Raw genomic sequence first — 27,541 nt, forward strand, 5'->3', positions numbered from 1 at the left:
ATTCAAATTATACTGTCTTACACACGGATCCACAGTTTGGTCACGTCCGGTGTGGCTTTTTCCAGTTCTGAGGGGTCTTTGCATTAATCACTCTGTTTTTCTCCCCTATCCATTTGTGTACAATCTCTCTTCAGTAGTGAGTGTGAGGTGCCCTTTGCTTTTTTAATTAGTGTCAGCTGAAACCTTCTGTAAATTCAGAAGGTTGCAGCTTTCACCCAGAGAAAGATGCAAAGCACAGGCTGTTTCTGTGGCAGCCATAATCAGGTGCAATATTTACATTCTCAATTCTAATTCAATCTTTCAGACTTCTTTTCTGGTAGGAAATTAAGTCCAATTCTTGCAAGCAATAGCAGTCCACTTGGGAAATACAGAGCATGCTTTATTTACACTATCCATGAGAACAATTCATTTGACTTTGCTTCTTACATGGATTGCTGGACTTGGGCAAATTGTACTTGAGTGGAGGGGGGGTTTATTCCTAATAATCCCTTCACTATTGCTGCCAGTGGAAACATACAGAAATCTTTCAGAAGAGATGGTGCTGACTTGTGCTATGTCCTGCGGGAGTTTGCTCTGTGCAGCCGTGCTGCAAACTCTCAGCATTACTGGTGCCTTCATATAGTGAGTTGGCAGGGTTCAGGAGAAAGGGGTTTGAAGGATGAGGTGAATTTTCTTTATGTAGTCCTAGCTGAAGATATCAATATGAGCAGAGGCAGGAATATTGGCCTAGCAGCTCTGCCTTTACCAAATGTCTGTGAACTTAATGCAGAGAGAGAAAGACAACCCCAAAGTGTGTTTACTTAGTAAACAGCAGTTTCTATAAGTTGTTTACAGTTTTTCAGTAGAAAAATACCTTTACATCACATGCCTGCAGCCTCAGTAGATGCGGTGGAAAGACTGGGAAAAGAGATGCAAGTTCTGAGCTGAAGGAATAGTTAATAGTGAGCCAGTGCTATGATTTTCAGAGCAGTGATATTCTTGATGCAGCTGGGAGAGCTGAAGCTTATACGTAAGACAGGTTTCAGCAGCAGGGAGGTTGTCTTTTCTTAAGCCAATTAATAGTGTTAGGAGGAAAAAAGATAAGAATAATACAAAGAAGGGCTTATGAGCTTGAAAACTTGTCCTTTTCCCCCAAAAACTAATCAGTTGATCCAGTAAAAAAAAAAAAACACCAAAAAATTAAGGCTTCTCCCAAGAAATCATTGCTTGTCTGTTTTTCTTGTAGACTTTTTTTTTTTTAGTTTGTGGGCGTATTGGGGAATTTCAGAGGTATGAGTAGTGTATGTCAGGGGATTTGGGTGCGTATGTTTAAATTTGATAGCTGGAACAGAGTGAGGAGGGGATTAACTAAATGGAAAGGTGATGGAAAAGGGGAAGGAAGGTCTTGGAAAAGACCAGAGAACAGATGCAGAGGTAGATCTGTAGGCAGTGGCATGAAACACAGTCTCTGTCTATTGGCCCTTGTTTGAACTCCCTTGGCACCAGTTCCTGATGTTTTAAGTCCCTGTCTGCCTCCTCCCTATTCTGTCTTCCTTCTTTCCTCAAGTCAGCTCATCCCTTCAGTATTGGCTCTCTCCTTTGCCCAGTGTGAGGCTAGGGGAAACCTAAGAAGTGAATGTCTCTGTTTGTCTTCTCTTAACTTCAGCAAGAAGAATTAATTGTCTCTCAAACACCATGGGATCAGGACAGTGTGGAGCTCGCCTATCCAGCACTGAGATATGCTTGAGCAGAGTAACTGGCATGACCAATTTCAAAGAAAGCATATCTTCTCCTTTAGATATATGTTGAGACACCCATTGAAATCATCATATAGAGTCCTAGAACCTCCTCTGTGTGTGTATTGGAGAAAGGTGAAGAATATGTGTGATCAGAGGGGCTACAGAGAGTTCCTGGAAATAATTTCATTAGAGCTATCAGGACATGCAAGGATGCAGACCTTCTGCATATGCATAAAAGCTATGTTGTAAGGAAGCGTGATGCTGATAGCCATAGTTTTCATCCACTAGGGCCATGCTCATTGAGAAATAGGATAGATATATCCCCATTCCACAACTTTTAGATCAGGAATCCAAACCACTACTGTCAAAAGCAATTCTGTGTTTACTTGATTGCTGCCCCGGCCGTAGCAGTTACAAGACCCACATATAGTGCAGGGAGACCAGGACCATTTGCTCTGCTGGAGTCAATCAAATCCTTCCTTCAGTTGTATTCTGAGTAGGTTTGCAATTTTGGAGTTTATCCGGGTAACTCAACTGGAACTACCTAGTTTGCACATAATTTCAGCACTCCAAATTAACATAAATTTGCAAGAAAATGTTTTCAGGTTCATTAGTAATGGATGGGTGGCTACACGATCAGAGTGATTGTTTTCAGTGTCCAAAAGGATCAGGGTGAGCTGGGCTGAGGAAACTTCTTAGCTTAGTTAAAAGTTTTGTTTATGAAACTCTAATAAGCCTCCAAAAAGCCAGGGTATTTGTAGTGAAGGCTGACACTCCATACCTAGTGCGCCCTACTGGGTCTTTGTATTTGAGAACACGTTCTGTTTGTTCATTGAAATATCTCTAGTATGGAGCTCTTTAGGGTGGAGTTTCACCTTTAACTCTGAATTTCCTGGCATGTGTGAGTTTGAAGGACACACTTAACTTTTCCCCAGTGCTGTTTTTCAGTTTTAATTTCCTTTTTCTTTTAAAGGAGGGACCCTGCTAGAGGGACTCCTGCTAAAAAGGGACCCCACTGAATCCCAGATTAGAGTTTTTGGCCTAATTTGGTCTTTCTGGAATTCTTCAGGAGAACTAGGTTCAGCAAGTTCTTTCTACCGTTATTTTAAAGACTCTTGTGGCCAATCCACCCCAGTGAAAAAGATCAATAAAATCTGCACCCTGCAGACCAATTATTTTAGAAGGTACCCAGATGTTGGGGTATTGTATAACAAAGCGTGGAAACTTAGAACATCTCATATAAATTCTAATTAAAGATCTGGTCATGGGCATTGATATGTGTGAGTTCTTTGTCATGAAATATATTATTTCCATTAATTCAGTAACTGCAGAAGCAGTTCACGTTCGCTATTTACACTTGTTGCATTACATTAGTGTTGGTAGAACAGTGGAAACAGCAGTGGTTTGGAATGACAGCAGTGGCAATTACCTGCAATGCTTTTAAAAATAATTTTGGCCCTAGATGTTGAAAAGATGTGTCATCACTGGTTTGTGTGAAGGCAGATTCAGCAGTGTTGAATTACAAGGCTTTGGAAAAGAAAATTCTTTCTGCTACTTCAAAATGCATCTTTTGAGCTGTATTGCCTGTAGATAATATGGAATATATTTGCTTCTCGTCCTATAACCTCGTCATGTCAATAAATGGAGAGCTCCAGTGAGAAGCTGTGGGAGTTAGTCTCCCCAGCACAAGATTCTGTTAGTTTTTCAAATCATTCCCATCAGCTTTGCAAGGAGAATTCATCCTAGGGAAATATCCCTAGGGAAATTTGAAAAGTGCTGAAGTTACATGGCATTGGCTGTGTAAGTGCCTGCAGCCTCGGACCAGGTGTGCTGAAGTGCTGAGAGCCTGAGCCTGGTTTCCACAGGACTTGAGGCTCCCGTACTGTTTCCCTGCCGACCCCCACGATGGCTGTGGTATTGTTCATTTTGCATGGAAGTCCCTAAAACTCAACAATTCTTGAGTAGTTTCGAGAACTTTGGTTCATGCCAATGAAAATACCAAGTGAAATCCAGGGATTCCTGCTACTTGCAGCCAGGTATTCTGTCACCAACCAGCCCCTCTGTGATGGGGCTAGTACCCTTGAGTGCTGAGAACTCCCCTGTATCATAGAATAGTTTGGGTTGGAAGGGACCTTAAAGCCCATCCAGTTCCAAACTCCCTGTGATGAGCCGGGACACGCCGGGACAGCCGGGATCAGGCTGCCCAAGGCCCATCCAACGTGGCCTTGAACACTTCCAGGGATGGGGCAGCCACAACCTCCCTGGGCAACATGGGCCAGGGCCTCCTCAGTCTTATGGGGAAGAAATTCCTCTTTATGTCTAGCCTAAATCTGCCCCTCCCCAGTTTATATCCATTGCCCCCAGTCCCATCACTACAAACATTTGTGAACAGTCCCTCCTCAACTTTCTTGTAGGCCCCCTTCAGGTACTGGAGGGTCACTATAAAGTCTCCTCAGCCTTCTCTTCTCCAGGCTGAACAACCCCAACTCTCTCAGCCTGCCCTCATATGGGAGGTGCTCCAGCCCTCGGATGATCTTTGTAGCCCTCCATTTCATCTCCTCTGCTCAATATGTCTCATTCTAAGACATAAAAGTACTTGGTTGCTTTACTAGGAGACAATATTCCTCTCTTTTCACCTGTTCCAGTATGGCCCTATCCTTGTGTTGTATATCCAGCCTTGACTTTGTAATACGGATCACAGCTGGTTGGTTTGAATTTCCCCTGAGTTACCCAGGATGCTGCTGAAAGCACAGGAAGAGCAGAAATGCTTTAATCGGTTAAATCAATCAAACAAACAAACAAACAAAAGTAGACTAGACCTTAAAATTTACCCCGTGGCCTTTGATACTTGCTGCAATGATGTGGTTTTTTTCTTCTTTCTTAAGTGCAAGAGTTTATTGGGACCTGGCAGAAGGGTGGAGTGAGGAAGAGATGGGAGGGGGGGTCGTGGAGTTAAAAAAGGAAAAAGAAAACGTCAGTAAGAAAATGGAAATACCCTGATGTTTCTCCAGCCTAGTGCTGGAGCTGGTCTCTCTCTCCCTCAGTTGCAGGGAAGGGGCTCCTTTTCCGTTAGCTTGACTATGGCCTTATTTAATCGGTTTGCTCTGACACGGAGCCAAGAAAGGGCTTTGCCATGTGATGCTGGGTCCTGCGTGTGTTCAGGCGTCCACAGCTGTTCCCTAGCAAGGGCTGGCTTTTGACTACTGAGGTATTTTTTTATAGCCACAGAGGGCAACTATTAATAGATGAGATTTTACCAAAACACAGGGCTACGCAGCGTGGTGTGGAGAGGGAGAGGGAAACCTGTGTGATTTATGTCAGGAAAATTCCATGTCGGAATTATACTGGAAGACACGGTAAAAATGAATATGCCAAGAAGGGGATTTAAGCGGTTACTTGGGCCGTGCCAGCATTTCTCTTCCATTAAGGATCTGCCCCATCGCGTGAAGTATGTGCTGAATTATTTCTTCAGTACTAAACAGCACAAATTATACAAAGGACAAAGATGACACATAGGCACAAACCACCAGCTTCTCTGAGATGTGAGTAGACTGTGAAAGAAATACCGAAAGGAAGCAGAGGCATTCCTGACCCTGAAGACATTTCAGTTTGATCAGACGTGGGATTAGGGGTAAAATGTGAAGAATTCCACATTGTGTGGCAGGAATGAGATGATCAGGAGTTCGCCTCTTTGTTTATTGATTCATTTCTAATTTCCGTGATATGATGTAATGAGACTTGTGCCCTTGTCAGGATTGCAAATTATTTTTGTATATCGAAGAAGACAGGTTAGGGAGCATAGAGCAGAAAGGAATGAGGGTGTCAATTTAAGCTGCTTTTGCAGTCAGAGCTCAGACATTGATTTAATAACATAAAATCCAGATGATATCAATTAATAGACCCATCACTGTAATCATCTACACATTTTTGTGCACCTTCCAAATGCACAAAAGGGAATTATTCTCTCAAGACCTACTAACTCTCAGTAGCGTGTGGGTATCAAAATCCCTTTACACTTTGGAAAGCTTTGCCTTAAGTTGTTTTATATTTCCTTGATTTATCTTATTTTGTTTAATGAAAAATGAGACAGAGAGAGATAAACAGGTAAAAAATTCTAAGTAGATAAAGGAAAATGTCATACTCATTTGGTGAGAATGGGTAGCCCTCAAAGAGGCCAGAGTTTAGTTTGCTTCCTGTGAGCATCAGAATGTATGGAAATTTTTCAAAACTCTCTCAACTGCTTAGGGTTGCAGAAGTGGTTGAGAACAATTACAAACCAGCATTTTCCTGTGATATTCTGGTTTCTATGGGATGGTGATGCTCTATTCCTGACTTCAGTCCCAGAAAGCATAAATGGAGACAAACCTAGGCATGCCTGAGAAATATTAAGAGTTACACAAGTTTATACTGTTCAAAATACTTGAATATGTTTGAGCTTGGCATGTGTAGCTAAACGTTTTTATCTTAACTTCACGTTTGGCTTCCTTTCTGATAAGGGCTGATCCTAAGATTTGCCTATTGTTCTCAAAACCTGTCGTCTCAATGTTATTGCACAAGTGCCAAGGATAAGTGGTGGGTATTTGTACTTGTTGCTCCATTGATTCCTTAGGGGAACAGCCATGCCATCTGCTCGTGGCAGGTATAGACACACAGCATAAGCATGATTTAGAGAATTAAATCTTAAACTCTTTATAAATCATGGAGGAAAGGTAGATTATTCCACTAATATTCAGAGCACCTGGGTTAGAGGCTGAAAATAAGTATGTAAATGCCATACGCAATTTACATCAGGCTTCCCCAACACTGCATTCCTTAACAGTCATTCAATCTTTTCTATTTTCACATATATAATGTTGTTCCAAATGTATGTTATGCTTTCTGTCTGGACTAAGTTATATATCCCTAGCTCTTTGAAGTCCATAGAAAGATTGAACTCCCAAAGCCTTTGGTCTTTGGCTTGGATCTCTACATCCAGAGCACGAGTGAGGTTGGGAGCCTTCCTGAGACCAAGGGCAATAGCTGAGAGGAGAGCTCCTACAGAACAGAACAGCACTACACTAGAGTAAGTAAAAATATTTTGTGTAAGGTTTGATGGCAGCAGTTCCCAGCATTATGAAAATTACTTCCCTTTCATCTCCAGCCTTTTTACCACAGCTGTGTCAGTTCCAAAAAATAGAACTCACTCACTAGTTCCCCCCTGAATTGATCGGTCATAATAAACTTCTAAACACAGAGTAAAAGGCTTCCATCAGACACATCAGAGTGTTTCTCCCTGTTCACCTGAAGAAACCTGTGCAGTTTGATTCCACCCCCATACACCCAGATGGATTCAGAAGAGGGCTAGGAGTTCCTGGCTTCCTCATCATGCACTCAGAATTCCTTTAATAGTTATACTTCTGGGGATAGATTTATTTGAGTGTTTTTGCTTCAAAATGTCTTATTTTATTTTAAAAATGCAGGCTCAAACCATTAGCTATTCTCATCTTGATCAGACACAAAGATTTTTTTTTTTTTTAATCGTCTTGGAACAATATCTGAAGGACTTCCAGGTTTTAATCTAGAAAACCATCAGGAGAAGATAGTCAAAAAGGTGGTTCCAGGATTATGGAATGTCCTGAGTTGGAAGGAACCCACAAGGATCATCAAGTCCAACCCCTGTTCCTGCACAGGACAACCCCAACATTCACACCTTGTGTCTGAGGGCGTTTGCCATGTGCTTCTGGAATATTTTCAGACTTGGTCCCATAACTGTTTCCCTAGGGAGCTGTTCCAGTGGTCCACCAACCTCTGGGTGAAGATCCTTCCCCTAATGTCCCCGGTACATCTTCCTCTCATTCCCTTGGCAGGAGATGCCTTCCCCCACTACTGAAAAAGGGAGGATGTCAGGTTTTGCAAAGTTCTTGAGATGCACTTGAGCTGGCAGCAGAGGAGTTGTGGATGTGAGGGAATTAATAACAGCCTCCCTCTGTCTTTGACAAGGAGCTGCAAGACATATTTCATGTCAACATATGTTTTATAAATGTGGGTTCGTATAATTCAGCGTCTATTTGTGGGAAACAGTGGGCAAAAATGACAACCTGCAATTTCTGCTGTATCCTTTGCAAAGCTAGTTTTGTAGTTAGCAAGATCTTAAGTCCTGTAGTAGTTGTTAGTGACATGTTACCAAGAAACTACTGCAGCAACCCAGAGTGAAAAGGGATGTGTGGTTTTGAAAGGGTCATTGGGCACTGGAACAGGCTGCCCAGGGAGGTGGTTGATTCACCTTCCCTGGAGGTGTTTAAGGCACGGGTGGACGAGGTGCTGAGGGGCATGGTTTAGTGTTTGATAGGAATGGTTGGACTCGATGATCCGGTGAGTCTCTTCCAACCTGGTGATTCTATGATTCTATGATAAGCAAATAGAGTGACAGAGGTTGCAAATGTATGGGGTAGTTAGACTGTACGGGCTGCCAACAGTGGTCGTACTCGTGGCAAAAATTTGTCAAGATATATGCCATAAAGTAAAATTAGAGCTTTCCCCCCTCTCGTGTTAGTATCCAACAATGGAGAATGGATCTTTGCTTTCTCGTACCCCTTTGCTAGAGGTCTGTGTTTGATTCGAGTGGATCCACAGACTCATGGTGCCAAAAGCAGGCAATTTCTGCGCTCATGTCTGAAGGCCAAATGTATGGGTATGATTTCCTACAGTTTACTGTTACACGCTGAATTGGGATTGTACGTTTCGTAAGCTGCCAGTCCAATTTAATAGGGTCTTGGGAAATGTGTCCTCCAGGGAATGCTTACAATCAGCCTTATGTTTTGGACTGATAGTGCCTGTTTTCTGGTCCATGCATTAGCAGATCCATATGTGAGGCAATCCAAATGTCCTTCCATCCACCTAATAACCCAGGTATTGATGTGTCTGCCCAGTGTTTGCTTCAGGTGTACAGGACCTTTTCTGTTTGATGTATCCTTTGGTTCAATAAACATCCACTCTCAGCAGCACACGTGGTAATTGTTTTACCTTCTATCTATGCAGGCGTTGCAGGTTGTGCATAGGTTCAAAACCCAGAAAGACTGAAGGTTCCTGAGTTTTTGAAAAAGACACATTTACACCTTTTCTCCTGCTGTCTGTCTCTGACTCAACAGAGGGAAATAAAGCATAGGATTTTGATGTTAGGGAGTTAATTACGTTAACAGTATCTGTTACAGTCATTGCTGGCCCATTTGGTCTCCCAACAATAGTTGCTCCACAAAGTAAAGATCTACTAAGTCCTCTCTCCTGCTTTTTCATTTCCTTTCTTTCCATCTCCCTAGTGAAGAGCAATAGAAATAATAAATAAATTGTTGGATTTAGAAGATACACTGTCCACAATATGTTCTTTCTGCAACTCTGAACTGTTTTCGTTGCAGGTGTGTTGGTGGTTCTGCCAGATCACCTGGCAATTTACTATGGATTCTGGGAACTTCAAAGCTAAATGTTCCTATGTGAAATTTCTGCTTCAGCAACTGACATTTTCTGTTTCCTTGTAATCTCTTCGCTACTGAGAAAGAACAAGAGTAACCAGCTTTTGTTGATCTCATAGTATTTAGTGGTTCTTTGACTATTCTATTTTCTTTGTTTTTCTTAAACGCTTGTTGAAGACTTCACTGTTGAAGATACAGACTTACTGGTATCCATCGATACCCCTTCAAAAAAAAACAGAAAACAAAGAGTCAAACGTTAGTCCTTTGCGGAGGGAGAATAAAACCATTTCATTAACTTTGAAAATGTGAGGCTTTTAGTGCCAGGGCACAGATTTTCTTTGTTTCTGAGGAACTTTGTGATCTTGCTTTGGTGTCTCCTGCGCTTCCCTGCATAAGACCAAATAAGAGGAAATTTCAAGCAGCCTCATTTGAATCCGGTTTTCATTACTTTCTCAGAAAAGAGGAAAATTTGGATTACCCTAACCATAAGCCATGGCTGATCTGCCCACTGCAGCAGTACCAACTTTATACACAGCCCTGCCAGGAGGTTAAGAATCAGATTTGAAGTCCATAAGTTCTAAAAACAAAAACAGAAAAGAAGCGGCATCTCCAAAGCAAAAGTTCTGTTTTGCAAGATGCATATTTTGACTGATTACTTTGGCCCATCAACTCCAGAAGTATCTGTAATAAACATGCTACATCCTTTGTGTTTATATATGATTTTATTTTATTTTTTTTCTGATGTCGGCCTGATTCCAAGTCACTCTTCATTCCAATAGCAATGTGTATCACACTTTATGGCATGGGGTTTATGTGCAGGGAGGATTAGTGTCAAAAAGTGAGATGAAAGCAGCAAAGAATTTGATCTCGTTCTGTTGTTTTTTCCATCTTGCATTTTTTGCTGTGAGTTAATTAGCAAAGATGCTAAAAGACCAAGCTCTTAAAGTCCCAGCTGTGTGGCTTCACAGGGATAGTGCCACATGTCACCCTTCTGCAGGAGCTGTGACTAAGAGCAATCAAGCTGTGAGCACCCCAAGGCCACAGTGCTCCTTACCCTGACCTGTGTTCAGCTTCCTAAAATCCCAACTATTCCCATGGTAGGTGACCCACCAGAGCCTGCCCAGGCAGGTCCTGACCCATCCTGCCTGCCTGCAAGGGCAGACGGCACAGGTAAATGGAACCCAGCACAGAGCAGTATCCACACAGTAACCCCATGGACTCTAAAGAGGGGACACAAAGCATTTCCCAGTGCCAAAACGTGGGTCACTCCAGCCATGGCTTCCAAGGGTCCTACCAGCAGCAAATGTGACTTCAAGACTGATCCCTCAGCCATTAGGATGGAAACGAGAAAGGCAGGCTGAGTTGAACATTAGGAGTGGAAATTATTAGACCACTTTAATCTAGAGAGTTGTTCTCCTATAATTAGAGAAGATTTTGTGTCATAGCCTTGTTTCCCCTTAATCAGACTAGAAGTTAGGGATCAGCAGCATGTCTACATACCTCTTGACCTGATTCAAGGCAGGGATGACAGTATGCGTTCCTCATCTCTGGTGCTTTTCTTGAAAAAATCAGGTTTGTTCTGGTGACTGAGACTAAAATGACCTTCACCTGAACTGTTATGCAGTGTGCTCTGCATGGATCTGTTGGTCATTCTTGGAAGCTTTGGGATAACCAGTGGTATGTAAATGCAAAATATTAAATGGTGGCTGCACACGAAATAAAAGCGGAGCCCTGGTTCCAAAGTAAATGTGCTACATTGTCTTCAGAAACTGTGAAGCCAGGGTATTTGGGAAGGAGCAGCATATTGTAGGGACCTCTGACTTTCCATCTGCTGAGCACCGGATCTTGAGGACTTTTCTGGAAATCGTAAAATGAGAGTAAAAGATTGTAAAATATGAGTGAAGGCTTGTAAAATATGATTAGGAGCCACCAGCAGAAAACTTAAAGGATCAGCTACACAAGCCACCATTTATTTGAAAGAAAGATGATCCATATTATCACAGAATATAGGCTCAAAAGATCAAGTTGCTAATCCTCGCTGTCACTCTGAATGGTTTTGTTACTTTGAACAAATTATTGCATTTCTCTACCTCTGTTTTCCCATTCAGGATACAAGGAAAACTGTTCCGTTTGCCTTTCATGGCTTCTTTGGTCATGGTGAAATTGCTTGAAGGGGAGGCCCAGCGTGAGGGTTCTTGTTGCACTTGAGTTTCACTTAAGCTCTCAGAGAGGGTTAGGAGTGGTGCAGAGGGCTTGTGTCAGGGCATTGACCACAGCGGAAGTTCTCTCTTCGTTTTTCAAAAGGATTTTGAGGCCCAGAGGGGAAGCAGTGTGAAAGTGCCAAGCGGCATAACTCATGGTTAAAATAGCCTAATATATATATATATACACACACCTTCCTATACTGATTTAAATTCTTGAGGATACATGAATCAGGGTTGCTGCAGCTAAAAGAGGTTTTCGTAAAGCGTCAAAGGAAATCTGTTTTAACAGAATGGGTTCCTGAAAATATCCTTACGCCACTGCTTTCTTTGTCATTTCACTTTTCTCCTTGTTACAATGGTTCAGCCTGCAGAGTCTGGAAAAACATCAGGGTAACCAGGGCAGAGGGAATATCAGATGGAGATGAGAGATGGATAAGAGACGAATTACAGTACATATCTCATGGGTCATTTGGCTCCAGTCTTGAAAAGGAGAGGGAAAAAAATCCCGAAGTAGTAAAAGAAAGAAAAAGAGACAATCAAAACAAACCTGCCAGTGCTGCTGATTTCAGAGATCTGTAAAATGTGCATTTATACTTCATAATGCTTTGCTATTTTAAAGAGATGCATCTTGAAATGTTCCATGCTTTAATCCTACTCACTGTCTCAGAAGTTAATTGTACAGTAAGATCACCGTTCTCTTTGCCAAAGCTTTCCCTTTGTTTTTTTTTCTGCAAGTTGGCCAGCCAGCATCTTTTTCTAGTTCTATGTAGTCAGCTAACAATTAGTTTTTACGGTCGTGTGAGGAAAGCGGGGTTTTCAGTTCTTGTTGCACAACTGAACTCAAATTTTGCTCCTCTTGGACACAGACCATGCAAAGGAAGAAGGGTCAGTGATCACATATGAAAGAGGGGAGATTTAGATTAGATCTTAGGAAGAAATGCTTTCCTGTGAGGGTGGGGAGGCCCTGGCCCAGGTTGCCCAGAGCAGTGGTGGCTGCGCCATCCCTGGAGGTGTTCCAGGCCATAGAATCATAGAATCATAGAATCATAGAATCATAGAATCATAGAATTATAGAATCATAGAATCATAGAATAACCAGGTTGGAAGAGACCCACCGGATCATCGAGTCCAACCATTCCTATCAAACACTAAACCATGTCCCTCGGCACCTCGTCCACCCGTGCCTTAAACCCCTCCAGGGAAGGTGAATCAACCACCTCCCTGGGCAGCCTGTTCCAGTGCCCAATGACCCTTTCTGTGAAGAATTTTTTCCTAATGTCCAGCCTAAACCTCCCCTGGCGGAGCTTGAGGCCATTCCCTCTTGTCCTGTCCCCTGTCACTTGGGAGAAGAGGCCAGCACCCTCCTCTCCACAACCTCCTTTCAGGTAGTTGTAGAGAGCAATGAGGTCTCCCCTCAGCTTCCTCTTCTCCAGGCTAAACAACCCCAGCTCTCTCAGCCGCTCCTCGTAAGACCTGCTCTCACGAGGCCAGGTTGGATGGGGCTTGGAGCACCTTCATCCCATGAGAGGTGTCCCTGCCCATGGCAGGGAGTGGAACTGGATGGGCTTTATAGTCCCTTCCAACCCAAACCTGGTGGTTCTGTGGTCTGTAGCACTGCAACTCTTTTATCAATCCATGCACAGGTTCCATAAAGGTGGGGTCTCTGGTATGAGCATTGGGCAGTAAAGCCTGGATGGAGAAAGGGAAAGAGGGAAAAAATCATTTTGTGTACATTAACAGCTACTGCAAACTTTGGCCTAGAGCTCAGACAGAACATATTTGACATTTGAAAATTTTGACATCATCTTTTTCCCCATTCTTTTTCCCTGAGCCTCTACTCTTTCTTATCCTGGCCAGAACCAGCAGCAAAAGTGCTGGAAAAAGAAGAAAAAAAAATCTGTTTTCACTGTATTTCTGAATCTCAGCCCAGGTTTGTGAGGGATTTGGCAAGGATTTACAAACCTTTGAGAGAATCCGTGTGGAGATCTGAGGAAACCCGCTCCCTCCTTAAAAAAGCAAGTTGCTTTGGCCAGAAATTGGGCAAAAATTGGTCATTTCAACTGAGGTTTCCTTTGAGATTTTGGATTTGAACCTGAAGCTGCACTTTGAGAATCAGATTTTGCTCTGACTAACTTTAGATTTACAGTGGAGCAAATACATCACAGCCAGTGCTGATACTTGTGTACAGCCTAGTGAGAACAGAAGTTGGCTCCAAGAGGAAGCTCACATGAACCAAACCAAAAGAGGACCTGGAGGCAGGTTTGGAGTAGTCCAGTCATCAGGTTTATTCCAACCTGTTGCTGTGGTTCAGCCCATTAAGTAGATATTGCACTTACAACATTCAGAAGTTATATATAGTCAATTGTATGAAACACAGCTGTATCATTCATCAGAGTTCCTCTATGTGAAAGTCAGTTGGGGCTGAGCAGGATTGCACCACTATGGTTCTATAGGTGATAACACTGATTTTTAGAACTCAATAGCAAATTATTTCCTTTATGTACAGGGTGTGTTTTTTGCCTTGCAGTGCTATAGATTTATACTGCAAAATGTTATGATAGAAGTATGCTTAATTCCAGGATTTTCCTGCTGGAAAGCCAGCATTTCAAGGCAAATGGGATGAAACCAATGAGTTGATGATTGTAAAAATCCCCTACTTTAAGCCAAGGAGCTGCCCTCGGTCTCTGTTACAGGGTAAAGAAAACCCAAACCCAAAGGGTTCCTGTATTTTACACAGTAAAACTCATTATTTATTATTTTTTAAAAATATTTTATTTTTTCCATAGGATGGGTGAATTCTGAGGCACTGGCAGAATGGTTGAATTAATTCAATTCGGAAAAGAGGGCACTCTGGGATCAACAAGCACCCAGACTTTCGTAGCCATGTGGGCTTTTATTTTGTAAAATATGCCTTTAGGGTCAGTCTTAACCATAGGACCTGCCACTAATGTTAAAAATCCTCATCCAGCGTTAACCAGCTTACCTGAATGCACTAGCAGTGTCACGGAGAGTGACAGTTCAGCACAGGCTACCGAACCTACACAAGAAACAGAGTTTATATTTTGAACCAAAGAATAGTTTGGGTTGGAAGGGACCTTAAAGGTCATCTAACTCCAACCTCCCTGCCATGGGCAGGGACACCTCCCACTGGATCAGGCTGCTCAAGGCCCATCCAACCTGGCCTTGAACATCTCCAGGGATGGGGCAGCCACCACTGCCCTGGGCAACCTGTTCCAGTGTCTCACCACTCTCATGGTGGAAAAATTACTTGGAGCTTTTTTAAACAATCCCTCCCCAAACAATTACCCTAAGTATATTTGCTTGGATCCATATCATTACTTTTTTCCTCCTCCCTAAAACATTCCTCCTGTTTTCTAACAGGGGGATTTGGGGCTGTAGAGGACATCTTGCTGCAGCAGAGAAACCAAAATTCTTTACAAGCTGCCAAGCCTACATGTGCTGACAGTGCTTGCAATTTATGCGTGTGGACATGACCTAGTGACTGCCTGGTTTGGATGCGGTCAGAATTACACTTACACATTTGGATTTCGGTGTGAACACAGACAGTGATCTGGATCTAAATTGGGACCCGAAGCCTTTCACTTTGTAATATTCTGGCTCTGCTCTATTTCAGGCTCTGTCCCAATTACTGAAAGATTTATACCTTTATCAATAAATTATCATGACTTTTACTACACTTACACCAGTGTCTTAAATTAACACTAAACTAAATGTAGATGAGGCACGCTTCCTGCTTCACATGATTTATGGCAATCCATCTGAAATGAGGAGCAAAATTAAATTTGCCAGCCAAAGCAGATCTTTAACAGCAGGTCAAGCAAAAATTTTATTGCACGTCCACTGCTAAAGAGAGTTTGAAGATTGTCATTTTTTTGCTCATGTTTTTGATAGGCCTGGAGCGCTTTAGGCAGAAAAAAAAAAAGAAGAAAATATGTTAGAAACATTTGTAGGTCTGAAATCTCTACTGTATACTTTATGTCAGGTTGGAGGTGATAGACAGGAAGCATGTAGCAGTTAATGGCACTGATAAGCTCTCAGCTTGAGGACTGTGTCCTCTTTTGATGACCTGCCTTTGAGAAAGATGTAGAGAATGAAGATTAGAGCCTCAGAATTGACCAGAGGTCTTAAAAAATAACCTGCAGGGAGAGGCTGAAGATATAAGCTGATTTTAGCCTAAAAATTAGATAGTTTACAGGAGATATAATAATCTTTCACATAAGTAATGGTTTCAAGAAAGCAGAAGGGAATCATCTCCCCGTCTGTAGGGAAGGGCATGTATAGTCAGGCACATCTGTTGAAGAAAAAAAGATTCAGGGAGACCTTCAGAAAAACTTCCTGACTGTAAAGGTATTGAAACATGGGCTGCAGGTTGCTGGGACAGTGGCAGAGTCTTAGTCGTGTGTGGTCTGAAGTATGACCTTGATAAAAATGTACTTGGTGACATATAAAGATACCCTTGCTTTGGGATGGAGGGCTAGCAGTGATGATCTCTGGATTGTTTTTCTGTGACTATGACAGAAGGCAAAAGGCAGCTCATGCCCTGGCATCAACGCTGGGTCTCCCAAAGGTGAGTTCCATGTCTAACCACCCAAGACTGAGAAATCACAGGGGGAAATGCTAAACTACAATTGTGTGCGCCTGCCAAATGGCCCCGTTTCAAGGTCAGCTTTCAGTGCTGTTGAAGTCACAGCTCTTGCCATTTACTTCAGGAAGAACATAATTTATCTCAAAATTGCTCTTACTGTTCATTGCAGATATTGAAAATCTCTAGGTAGATACTATACCCGGAAACTTTGGCCCTCCCATGTTGCTTGAACAAATAGGACAGATGGTGAGAGCCGCGTAACGACTGCTGTGGTCTTCACTGTTCTTATGAGTTAGTGTCAACCTTGAGGCCAAGATCAGAGCTGGAGGAACTAAGGGAACACCTCTGAGATTTTGGGAACCACACCTGGATCTGTCATAGGCTGCCAACAGATATTGCCTGGGCTGTCCAGAAAAGCTTTCTTTTTTGCCTGCTAAATTGTATACCAGGATTTAAGCTGGGCTGCCCGCTCTTTTGAGAGCACCAAATGAAACCAGGAACAAGGAGTCTTGGGAAGGAGAGTGATGTACTGGGTCCCTATGGTTCCAGCAGTCTTACTCGGTCCTGCCATGTGCTGAACCCATTAGATAAAGCATAGGACATTGTATGTCAAGAGATAAAATGGAGACTTTTTGAGTCTGATTTCCCAGTTCAGATGATACTGATGGTTTTGGTTTGGGCTTGGTTTGTTTTTGATTTTTTTTTTCTTTTAATGATGAAATGTAGTACCTTTGGTTCCTAGCAAACTCACCAGGCAGTTGGAGACCATGTTCCATAGTGAGCAGGTACCAAAGTTCCTACTCTGTGATTGGGTGGGGTCTTGTAAATAATCCCTTAAGTACCCAGTTCGTTTTCTTTGTGCAATGCTACACTTATCTTTGGAGGAAACAACCAAAACAAAGTCAAATAGAGAATAAGTCAGAGACAAACAGTAGAAAACATTTCCTGAAAATAAGGGTGGCTGGATGGCTCCGTGTTCCTTACAAAAACAACCATGACTGCAAGAGTCTGCACCCCTGCCATGTTAGGGAGACGTGGGGAAGCCACTCTCTGACCTGGAAGAAAGTGGAGACAAGTTTCCAAGCCAGTTGCAAAACTACTAAACTCTAGTCACGAATGCCAGATTTAACACCATTAGACCTGATACCAACCGAATTTAAAAGCCAGTGTCAAATGTGTTTGTAGCTAAGTGGCAGGGATTTGTGGCTGGGTTTGGTGTTGGAGCTGAGGGTCAGCAGGGGGCACCTCCTCGCAGTGGCCCCAACAGGCAGGTGGGGCTGCTGGCTGGTTGAGGGTTTCACCTCCCTGACCAGGGAGAAGCCACAGCCCAAATGGACAGGAAATGGTCTTGACAGATGAGACAGGCACAGGGATAATGGCTCATGTGACTGATGGGGCAGGCTGCGTGCTGGGCAGGGCGGTCGTGAGACACTGCTGGATGAGCTAAAACCTCCATTAGACTGAAACCGGAGTATCATATAGGATACACATTACTGATTGTGTTCTGGGCTTACTGGATAAGGGCAAGCTGATGCACAGTACAGTTTCAGGGGGCTATTTACACTGCAGTGGAGGAAAAAGGCAAACCAGAGCCGTGCATTGGACAAATAAGTCGATGAAAAGTGATTTGGTGTCCCAAATGGCCTTAAACAGCCCATAGAATTTCTATGTCTAAAACAGATTCCAGCAAAGGACACCTTTTATGATGCACTAATAGGGTCATTAAGCTTTCTTGAGCAAGGCACACTCACAGCATTGTATGTTTTTTCCATTACAGGAATTACACGTGTTTTGTTGTGCTTTGGGCTTTGTTTTGTTTTCCACATAGACTTGCCCTGACAGTTCCCCCATTCAGGTTTATATTGGAGGTACCATCTCGAGCCAATGAATTTTATGAAATATGTTGCTGGCACTCACGGAGCGATGCATAAAGGAAATATTCTAATGACAGTTGGAAAGGCTTTGATCCCATTCCAGGACTGCACTCATGTCTTTGAAATGTGAATTTGGCAGGGCTGGAGAGGCCGGGCTCTTTGGCTCTCATTGGCACAATCCCATGTGACAGACATTATGTCCTCTATCAGGAGACCCACATAACCTTGAGAAGTGTAAGCAATGCTCACAGACTGCGTTGGGTCAGATAGTCTGGTCTGATAACAAAGCAGTTGCAGCAGCAGTGGGGAGTCAGCCTCGTCCGACACAAGAAGTGAAAACTGTTTTGACCTGGTAACTGTTGGGTGTATTGCCTGCAGCTACGTAGTTGGACATGAACTGCAAAAGTAGTTAATTTATAGCTCCTTGAGTGTAGGAATGTGGTGATGATGGATAGGGATGGGAGGTTATTAGAAACATGGGGAGGAAGGAGAGGATGGAATTCCAGCTCATGTTTTTATCTCTTACACACACACACACACACACGCACTGGTTGCTTGCATACTTACTCTAGGCTGCCTTGCGTGTGCACGTGATCCAAACCCTTGCCGACATACACACCCGTTCATGCACGTACATGCAGGTACTTGTTCACACACAAGGGATTTGCCTGAGCTAAGTGAAGAGCATGGTTGTCTTTTGGGGGTTGCTGACTGCATTTACTTCCTCCCAAGCATGATCTGTTTGCATCTACGCCTGTGCAGACCATTTGCTAAAATTCCTCTTAACGTTTTGTCCTTACACCATTTGAAACACCATTTTTTGTCCTTACACCTGCTCATTCACAGGCTATTCACAGAATCACAGAATAACCAGGTTGGAAGAGACCCACTGGATCATCGAGTCCAACCGTTCCTATCAAACACTAAACCATATCCCTCAGCACCTCATCCACCCGTGCCTTAAACACCTCCAGGGAAGGTGACTCAACCACCTCCCTGGGCAGCCTGTTCCAGTGCCCAATGACCCTTTCTGTAAAGAATTTTTTCCTAACGTCTAGCCTAAACCTCCCCTGGCGGAGCTTGAGGCCATTCCCTCTCGTCCTGTCCCCTGTCACTTGGAAGAAGAGCCCAGCTCCCTCCTCTCTACAACCTCCTTTCAGGTAGTTGTAGAGAGCAATGAGGTCACCCCTCAGCCTCCTCCAGGCTAAACACCCCCAGCTCTCTTAGCTGCTCCTCATAAGACCTGTTCTCCAGCCCCTTCACCAGCTTTGTTGCTCTTCTCTGGACTCGTTTGCTAGCAGAGAATTAGTGGTCAGAGAAATACTTCAAAACCAAGTCCGATTGACTTATTACAGTGGATTTACGTAAGACATGAGTTCAGTCTTGGTGATGCACTGACATCATTGACCAATTAGTTAGATGCTGTCTGCTCTGGCTGTTGTCTGCAGTAATAATCTACATAGAGAACAGCCCTGGATCTTGAAACGCTCAGCCTGTATGCAATTGTGGCCTTACATTGAGAGTATAAATGGGGATTGGATGGTGTAAACAATAAGCAAAGAGACAGCTGACAATAAAGAAATATTAGTTTAGATTATTTGAAGCTATAAGAGAAAAGTGAGGATAAACCCAGTAATCTCTGGAGGGGTGTTTGATTCTAGTTACTCCTGCAGGGATTTGCATAGGCCATAAAGTGTCTGCATCCAGAGTCAACAGCCACAGTCTCAATACAGATGGTGGGCCTTTCCTTTACACTGTGATATAAAACATGCAAACGTTTTTCTACTGAGAGGTATATGATGCTTCTGTTTCTGTCCTTTTCTCTCATGTATCAACTATAACATCACTCCCATGTTCTCCTTTACGCTTTTGTGCACAGCTTTTTACCAACACTGCCATACCTGCAGACATACACATCATCCCGTTCGCATGCACGCATCCTCTGTCACATATTCCCCGATGCACTTACGCTTTCATTTGGAAATACAAGCTAGCTCTCATATGTAACTTCAAACTATAGCTCATGGACGTGTAGAAGTATAAGCCTACATTTGGAAAAGATGTTTATCAAGACACAAAGATGATCTTGGAAATAGGTTATGAACAGCCTCAGAATGTTGTGCAGATACTTGCAGAACAAGCTTGAGGAGCTAAGGGAAAGAGCTGTGTATTTTCCATAGATGTGTTGGGAACAGTGGAGACATGAGAAATGTGTAAAGGGTCACAGTATTGACCTGTCCTTCAGAATGTCATTGACATTTGATTGAAAGATAAACACTGTATGGAATGGAAACATACCCTTCATTGGTGTCCCCAAAGAGCACGTCTTCCTCCATGACTCAGCGAGGGCCTGGGGACACCCAGCCATGAACTATTTTAGAGGCAATGACTTCAGCAAGTGGCAGGGGAAGCTATTGTGGAAATATGAATGTGTTTTCCATTGGGGAGTCCTCCAGGGAAGGACAGAAAGATCTTGATGCTAAGCCAACTCCCCTATTTTTTTCTTCACCCTTCTGGGAATGAAAGCCTTGCAAAGTATGCAAGGAAACCTACTTACTGAATGTGAGTGCGTTAGGCTTGTGAGAGCTGCGTGAGCCCTATGCACATGCAGAAAAGGGGATTTTAGGAAGGGGGAATCGCATGTGGCATCACGGTTCACACTTTAGCAAGTAGCTCCTCCTGTAGCCCAGCGTTGACAAAGTTTTCTCCTTCAAATGAGTGCTTAAAGGGATTGGCTTTGCTTGCCTGGAATCAGATTGCTCTGTAACTTCCAGACAACCCAAGAAATAGGAATAAATATTGCTCATCTTGGGGAAGGTCCTAAGGAGCCTTAGAAATTTATGTCATGATGCTAGTCCTGTGGAGATGTCTTGCAAGGAGATCTCTTGGCACAGCTTTGCTTGCTGGAAATAGCAGTTCCCAAACAACCACCTGTGTCAAGTTTAGACTGCGTATATCTCGGCACGAGTGACCACCACTAGAGCTAAAGGAGTAACTTAATGAGCTGCTGTTGCTTATTGTACCAGCCTGAAGATGTGAAACTTGTTGTGAAGGAAAATTGGAGGTAACAGTAATAAATAGCGTAGAGAATACGTGCAAGGTAACTCTGATATAAGAAGATTTACTGACCATAATACATAGTTAATTACGTTCATAATGAATTGATCCCTGTATTTCTCTTACGAACTTGAACAGCTTTTTTTTTTACCTTGGTTTTTGTCGACTTGGTTAATCATTGGCCTAAAGTCCTTACATGAGATTCACTACATGAATTCAAAGTAATTGAAGTTTGGGAATGGGTTATTAAAATATTTCAGGTGACTGATATGCAGGATATTGTAAGATCTTTGCCTGGATTGCAGCACTTCTTCAGTACTTTGTTGCTTTTTGTGTCATGTTTAGACAAAATAATGCTTTTCTTTCTTTACAGAGCATACTTGGATGTCAATGAACTGAAGAACATACTCAAACTAGATGGATCCACGCACCTCAACATCTTCTTTGCCAATTCCTCTGAGGAAGAGCTGGCTGGAGTGGCAACTTGGCCCTGGGACAAGGAAGCCTTGATGCATTTAGGTGAGCGATAAAGATGTTTCTTCTTTATAAAGCATTCTTTTGAAGCGCTAAAAAGGAAAGACAAATATGCGTTAAGCTCCGTTCTGATTTCTTATCATGCCTCTAATATATAGTCAGGGGAAAAAAAGTATTTCACGATTCCCAGATACTGGCTCACAACCAGGAAAATATTAGGTTATAAACCCAAAGCATATTATGGTATTTGTAGATGATGTCAAGCTGAAAGTATTTCACCTTTTAAGTGAAGCTACTTTACAGGGCATTCACTCCATGGGAGCACTTTGCAAAGAAGACTGGGGGGATAGGTGGGGAATGTAAGACAGAGGTGAATTTTTAACCTTGACCTGTTACGTTCTGATCCCTACTTCGCTACTTAGTAAGTGTTCAGTTAATTGTACTCATAGATTATGGTTAAGATTTGTTGCTATTTTCTTCTACCAATGCGCAAAAGAGCAAACTGCTGAGAGACTGTATTTCTAATGTTCATTTGAGTGGAACTGGAAAGAGTTCACTCACTGCCCTGCAGATTGCCCTGTGTGTTTCATAACTAGGCTGCTGCATACAGCTTCTGGAGCCCAGGGATTCGAAAAAAAGCTGTACAACCTCCCAAATGACTCACTGCTCTGACACTTGCAGTGCCACTGGACCTGTGTTCCTTGAAAAGAGTTAGATGAACCTCAGAAGGTTCAGAAGGCACCAACTGAGTCTGGATGTACTTCTCTTAACTGCACAAAGCGCCCTGGGGCTGCAAACCTGATCTGGTCATGTTATGAGAGTAGGTATTCTCACAAGTTTTCCAGACATTTCTCCAGGCTGTCCAGACCTTTCTAGGCTCAAAGTGAAGTCCAGTTTCATCCAAGTTCAGTTTTTGTGAAAGGCTGTTTCAGCCAATTTTTATATTACCCAACCCTGTGTTTGGGAGGGGGTGAAACAGAAACGATGTGGCAAATGTAAAGGCTAGACAAGTAGCGCTGGTCTGGTGTTTTTTTCTAAAGCATACTCTAAGTGCCAAACCACAGCCAAACCCATCAGTCAGGGAGGTTTTTCCACGTTAAAAAATGCATTACCCCAAAACCTAGTAGTTAATATCTCCTTATAGTCATGTGTCTTCATAGCTGAGAGGGGCTCCATGGTCAGACCAAGCAGTTGATGCTAGCTGCCCTGCTTCTGTTAGTACGTGTTTTACTACTACATCCTGCTCTGCAGCTGCTCTGGTAGGAGTGTAAATAAGCTTCTCATCCCAAGGTCTGGCACTGACACACAGCCAGTCTCTTGCTGAGCTAGGCTGGAAGTGCGGCCACTTCCACTCTGACTTGCCTCCAGCCCCATCTCCATGGGGTCCTGCTGGGAGCACCCAAACCAGAAGATTCTATAAATGCCTTCCAGTGAGCATTCCCCATGGCAAAATCTTTTGGCAAAATGGAAGCTCTTAACCCCAGGCTCAACCAGCACTCAACCAGCTGTGACTTCTATCATTTTGTAGTACCACAATCACTCCTACACTAGCCTCAAGGTAGAATCATAAAATAATTTGTGTTGGAAGGGACCTTAAAGGCCATCTAGTTCCACCCCCTCTGCCATGGGCAAGGACATCCCACGAGATCAGGCTGCCCAAGCAACTCTGTCTGCTTCTGATTGTGCAACATTCTGGGTTGCTGGTGGGAAACATTAGTCCTAATGCCACTGCTGGAAGGAAATAAGGCTACAACACAGCTGATCCTTCCCTAAATGAGTGTTTTCACAGCTTCCCTTGGTGTTGCCATGGGAGAACATGGAGAGAGCTCCAGAGCGCAAAGAAGAACCTTCTGCAAGAGAGCTGGGGCTCGTCCAAAGCCCTGATGAGTTCTTCTGTCACTTCGTTAAGCTAATTGTCGACATCATGCCTGAGCAAAACCAATTTAAGTTCAGCTCCTACAGTGTATTGACGGAATTCGTTGACCAAAGAAAGATCTCATGAGAAAAAAAAGGCATTAGTCAACAGTTTAAAGTTGACTTGCAGTGGAAAAAAAGTAAAAATAAATAAATAATGATCATAATTTCCTGTCATAACAGCCCTCCCAGACCTGTGCTTGGTCTGTAAGAATTCATCTGTAATCTTTTTTGCTCTCTTCTATAAATCCAATATGTACTTAATAAAAAAATATGAAATATGTCCTGTGGTGCAGATCTAAAGGCTGGGATAGAGATTGCCTGGGTGAGGGAGTTTATCTTTTCTGTAAAACTGCAATTGATTTAGATTCTTGACAGCTGTGAAAAATATAAATTTTCAATGAAGACAAAAATAAAATCTCCCTTTCCAGCTGCCTCAGGGCTGTCCAATGCCAGAACCATTTACCCAGCCTTTATTTTGAAGGCATGTCCTGCTGAGGAATTTCCCCGATACTCCTGCCATTGGAAAACAAGCTCTGGAATGATCTTTGGGAAAGAGACCCCCACAAACAAATGCACCAGGGAAGCCTCTGGGTGTAAGTGGCTCCACATGGGTAAAGCCCAAGCACTGGAGACATCAGAGCATGTATTGTATAAAGGGGGAGAGAGGGATACAAGGGAGATGGGAACTACAGTGGCTACAAACTGGTAGGTCTGTATACAATTAATTGGAATTAGGGAGAATTAGCATAAGGACCAGTTCAGTGCCATGAAAAGGATATGCAGATGCTGCACATGGTGCAACAGGCATGATCGTGCAGTATGGTTTTTGCGTGTCTGTATTTCAATTTCTAGTTCAAATTTTAGTGCTGTGTATGTCTTTCTACATGCAAATGTGACTCCTCTCCAGTGTGTGCACTTAGTCACACATGCCTGTGTACAAAGGGGAAGTCTTTTCCCTGTTGCTATGTATGTATTTATGTCCTTGCTAGACACCCAGAGTAGTCCTTCTTCTCTCTTCAGCATCAATAGCATTTCATCTGGAATGCTGTCTTGTGTTTGGACACTGTACTTGAAGGAAAACGTGAGACAAGCGAGAAAACCAAAGGAGAACAACAGTCAAGGAGGTCTAGAATAAAGGTTGAGCTACAAGGAAAAGCTGAATGGAGTTGCAGTTATTCAGAGTGAAGGGGGGGACCCTGAAGTGCAGATGATGACAATCTCATAAAAGTTGATGAAAGGGGAGGAGAATCTTCTGCTCTTCATATCCATGTGAGGCAGGACTGAAAGTCATGAAGTTAAAATGCCAAAAAATCAATTCATATTAGATGAGAGTTAAATCCTCGCAGCCTTAAGGATACCAAGTGCTGATACTGATTACTGGGGCAGTTGTGTCATCTGGGGTTGTAAAAGATGTTAGGCCAATATGTGTGAGGGATGGTACAGACCTAATTAGTCCTGTGTTGTTTGAGAGTGGAATTTAGATGAATTTTAAGATCTTCTTGGACTTATTTTCCAGTAATTCAACCAAGTCTCCAGCAAGATGAGAAGGAAGAGTCTATGGTGCATCAGAACACAGTAATCTCATCTTCCCTGTGCTACAGTCACTGATAAAGTCCCTCCTGCCAAAACCTTTTCTCTCCTCGTTGTCGCTAAATTATTAGTGGACCATATCCAAGATTTATTTTCCTACTATAACTTTTACAAAGCTATCTATCTCCTGTTCTCATGATAGGCAATATACACAAACAGTTTTAAATGAAAGGCTTGGAAAAGTTGAGGTCAACAAGCTAAATAAAGAAAATATGAAGCATTTCAGAAATCCAAAGGTACATCTAGCTGAGCTAAAAATGCAATTCTTATGATTAATTCAGTATAGTGTAAAGCCTCACTAATTTACTGCTTGCTTATCTAAACATCACATAATTCATACAACAAAAAAATCACCATTGGTGTTCTTTGCACACATTTAGCAGCCAGGCAGTTATTTTAGAATTATCACATTCCAGGATTTTTTGGTTTTTTTTACACATTAGACTTATACATATTCATTAGTGGACCGTGCGGTTCAGATCAAACCAGGCTTGTGTGAGTGCCGTGACCAGAGTGTGTTTCCAACAGTTACTTCAAATCTGTCTGTATGATCAGAGCACACTCCACAAAAACTCTTCCAGCCTTGGGTGTAATCTCTTTTCTTATAGGTTGCAAATATTGGTGCAAGCTACTGCATTTTTTAGGGTGTCGCAGAAGTTAATAAGTTTCTATTGTATCTTTACTCAGTGGAATAACATAGAGAGTGTTCCAGATATGTTTTGTACCAGAAGTATTGTCTGGATGGAATCGTTCTAGTTAAGCACACTAAATAGCCTAGAGAAAAGGAGACTGAGGAGACACCTCATCACTGTCTACAGCTACCTGAAAGGAGGTTGTAGTGTGGTGGGTGTTGGTCTCATCTCCCAAGTAACAAGGAACAGGATGAGAGGGAATGGCCTCAAATTGCACCTGGGCAGGTTCAGACTGGACATTAGGAAAAATTTCTTCACTGAAACGGTTCTTGGGCACTGGCAGAGGCTGCCCAGGGAGGTGGTGGAGTCACCATCCCTGGAGCTGTCTAAAAGATGGGTAGATGAGGTGTCCAGGGATATGGTTTAGTGGAGGACAGGTATGATTGGACTCAGTGATCTCAAATATGTCTTTTCCAACAAAATGATTCTATGATTCTATACGTGATATGAAATTCCATAGTATGAAGTAATTGAATGTAGGATTTCTTTTTTTGAGTTAACAAACCAACCAGGCTGATCAAATTCAGTGGAAAGACTGTCGCTGTGGTTTTGCTTTGGGGTGTTGGACTTTGTTCAATGATTCCTTATCCTTAGTGCCCTAGATTAAAGGTGAGATTAAACCTTGCTGTGTAATTTCTCTGGGCAAGTAATGTGCCTGATTGTGTGAAAAGCAGTTGGTAGATTCTCTGTAGCACAGAGAATCTGGTGAACTGCCAAGAGATCTACCCTTAGGATTATCTTCCTTGCCCTTTCTCTTGCTGTTCTGAGGAAGACAAGACAAACAAAGCTCTTCCCTTTTCCCCTTGCAGGTGGCATTGTGCTGAACCCCTCCTTCTATGGAATCCCAGGCCACACACACACAATGATCCATGAAATTGGGCACAGCCTTGGGCTTTACCACGTTTTCCGGGGAATCTCAGAGATCCTTTCCTGCAGTGATCCATGCATGGAAACGGAGCCCTCCTTTGAGACTGGGGACCTCTGCAGTGACACCAACCCTGCTCCCAAGCACAAGCTGTGTGGAGATCCTGGACCTGGCAATGACACGTGCGGCTTTCACAGTTTCCTAAACACACCGTTCAGTAACTTCATGAGTTATGCAGGTACTTGGGCTTCCTTGGTTTGCTCTTTGTGTCTGTGGTTGTGTGGGAACAAAGCATAGCAGTATTATAGCTCATTTATATGGTCCATTTCATGTGGGGCTTGTCTGTCCATTTGTCTAGAACCAGGCTTGATGAGGGATCAGACTTGATGGCCACAGGAATCCCATCTGGTTCTCCTGTTCTTTTTTCCAGTTTTCTCCAACTTTGCATAGTTTCATGTGATGACCAGGCAGAAGGTTTGGGGGAGGGAAAAACATGAGATAAGCATTAAGAAAACAGCTTCTGAAGGCTCTGCAGCAAATTTGACACCCTATTTCCCCGGGATGTGGATGCCTGATCTATGAGATCATCTTTGAAAAACCCAAATTCCGAGATTGTTTACCCTTTCCCAAGGAGATATTGAATGTCAGTTGGATATTGATACCACTGAGTCTGTAGGATAAATTTGGGACAGGTAGACTTCTAATGAGACACTGCTCATGCCTCCAGGTATCCATTCAAATACCATGTCTAGTGTTTGATTTGGAGTCACTGTGGTTAAGGTAGAATCATTCACATACAAGAATCATCTTTAGAATTTGAATACTGGGATAGTACCTGGATCAGGATTGCCCTTCTGACCAAGTGTGCTGTGCTGGGGGTGCAGCTACAGAGGCTCCATAGTAGTGCAGTAAAAACACTCCTCCAAGAGGAACAAGCTGCTTAAGCACAAGCCTGGTTTTGCAGTTGTAACTATGGGCTTTTGTAGGCACAGCTATGCTGCTCAGGGCCGCCGGTTCGTGGCACTCTTGCCAACAGAGCATAACACAAAGAAGGCATGAGTGGCTGTGATCCTTCCCCATCAGATGAGGATGGGATGGG

The 27,541-nt window shown here is 43.0% G+C and overlaps 1 protein-coding gene across 1 annotated transcript in view; it reads left to right on the top strand.

Moving 5' to 3' along the window:
• Nucleotides 1-27,541, top strand: part of PAPPA (pappalysin 1) — a 187,598-nt gene that overhangs the window by 33,127 nt on the left and 126,930 nt on the right. The window contains exons 3-4 of the mRNA XM_069873425.1: nt 21,278-21,423; nt 26,387-26,680. Of these exons, the coding sequence (XP_069729526.1) occupies nt 21,278-21,423; nt 26,387-26,680 (440 nt within the window). The remainder of the gene's footprint in view (nt 1-21,277; nt 21,424-26,386; nt 26,681-27,541) is intronic.

This window comes from Phaenicophaeus curvirostris, chromosome 20, assembly GCF_032191515.1.
Source record: "Phaenicophaeus curvirostris isolate KB17595 chromosome 20, BPBGC_Pcur_1.0, whole genome shotgun sequence".
NCBI lineage: Eukaryota > Metazoa > Chordata > Aves > Cuculiformes > Cuculidae > Phaenicophaeus > Phaenicophaeus curvirostris.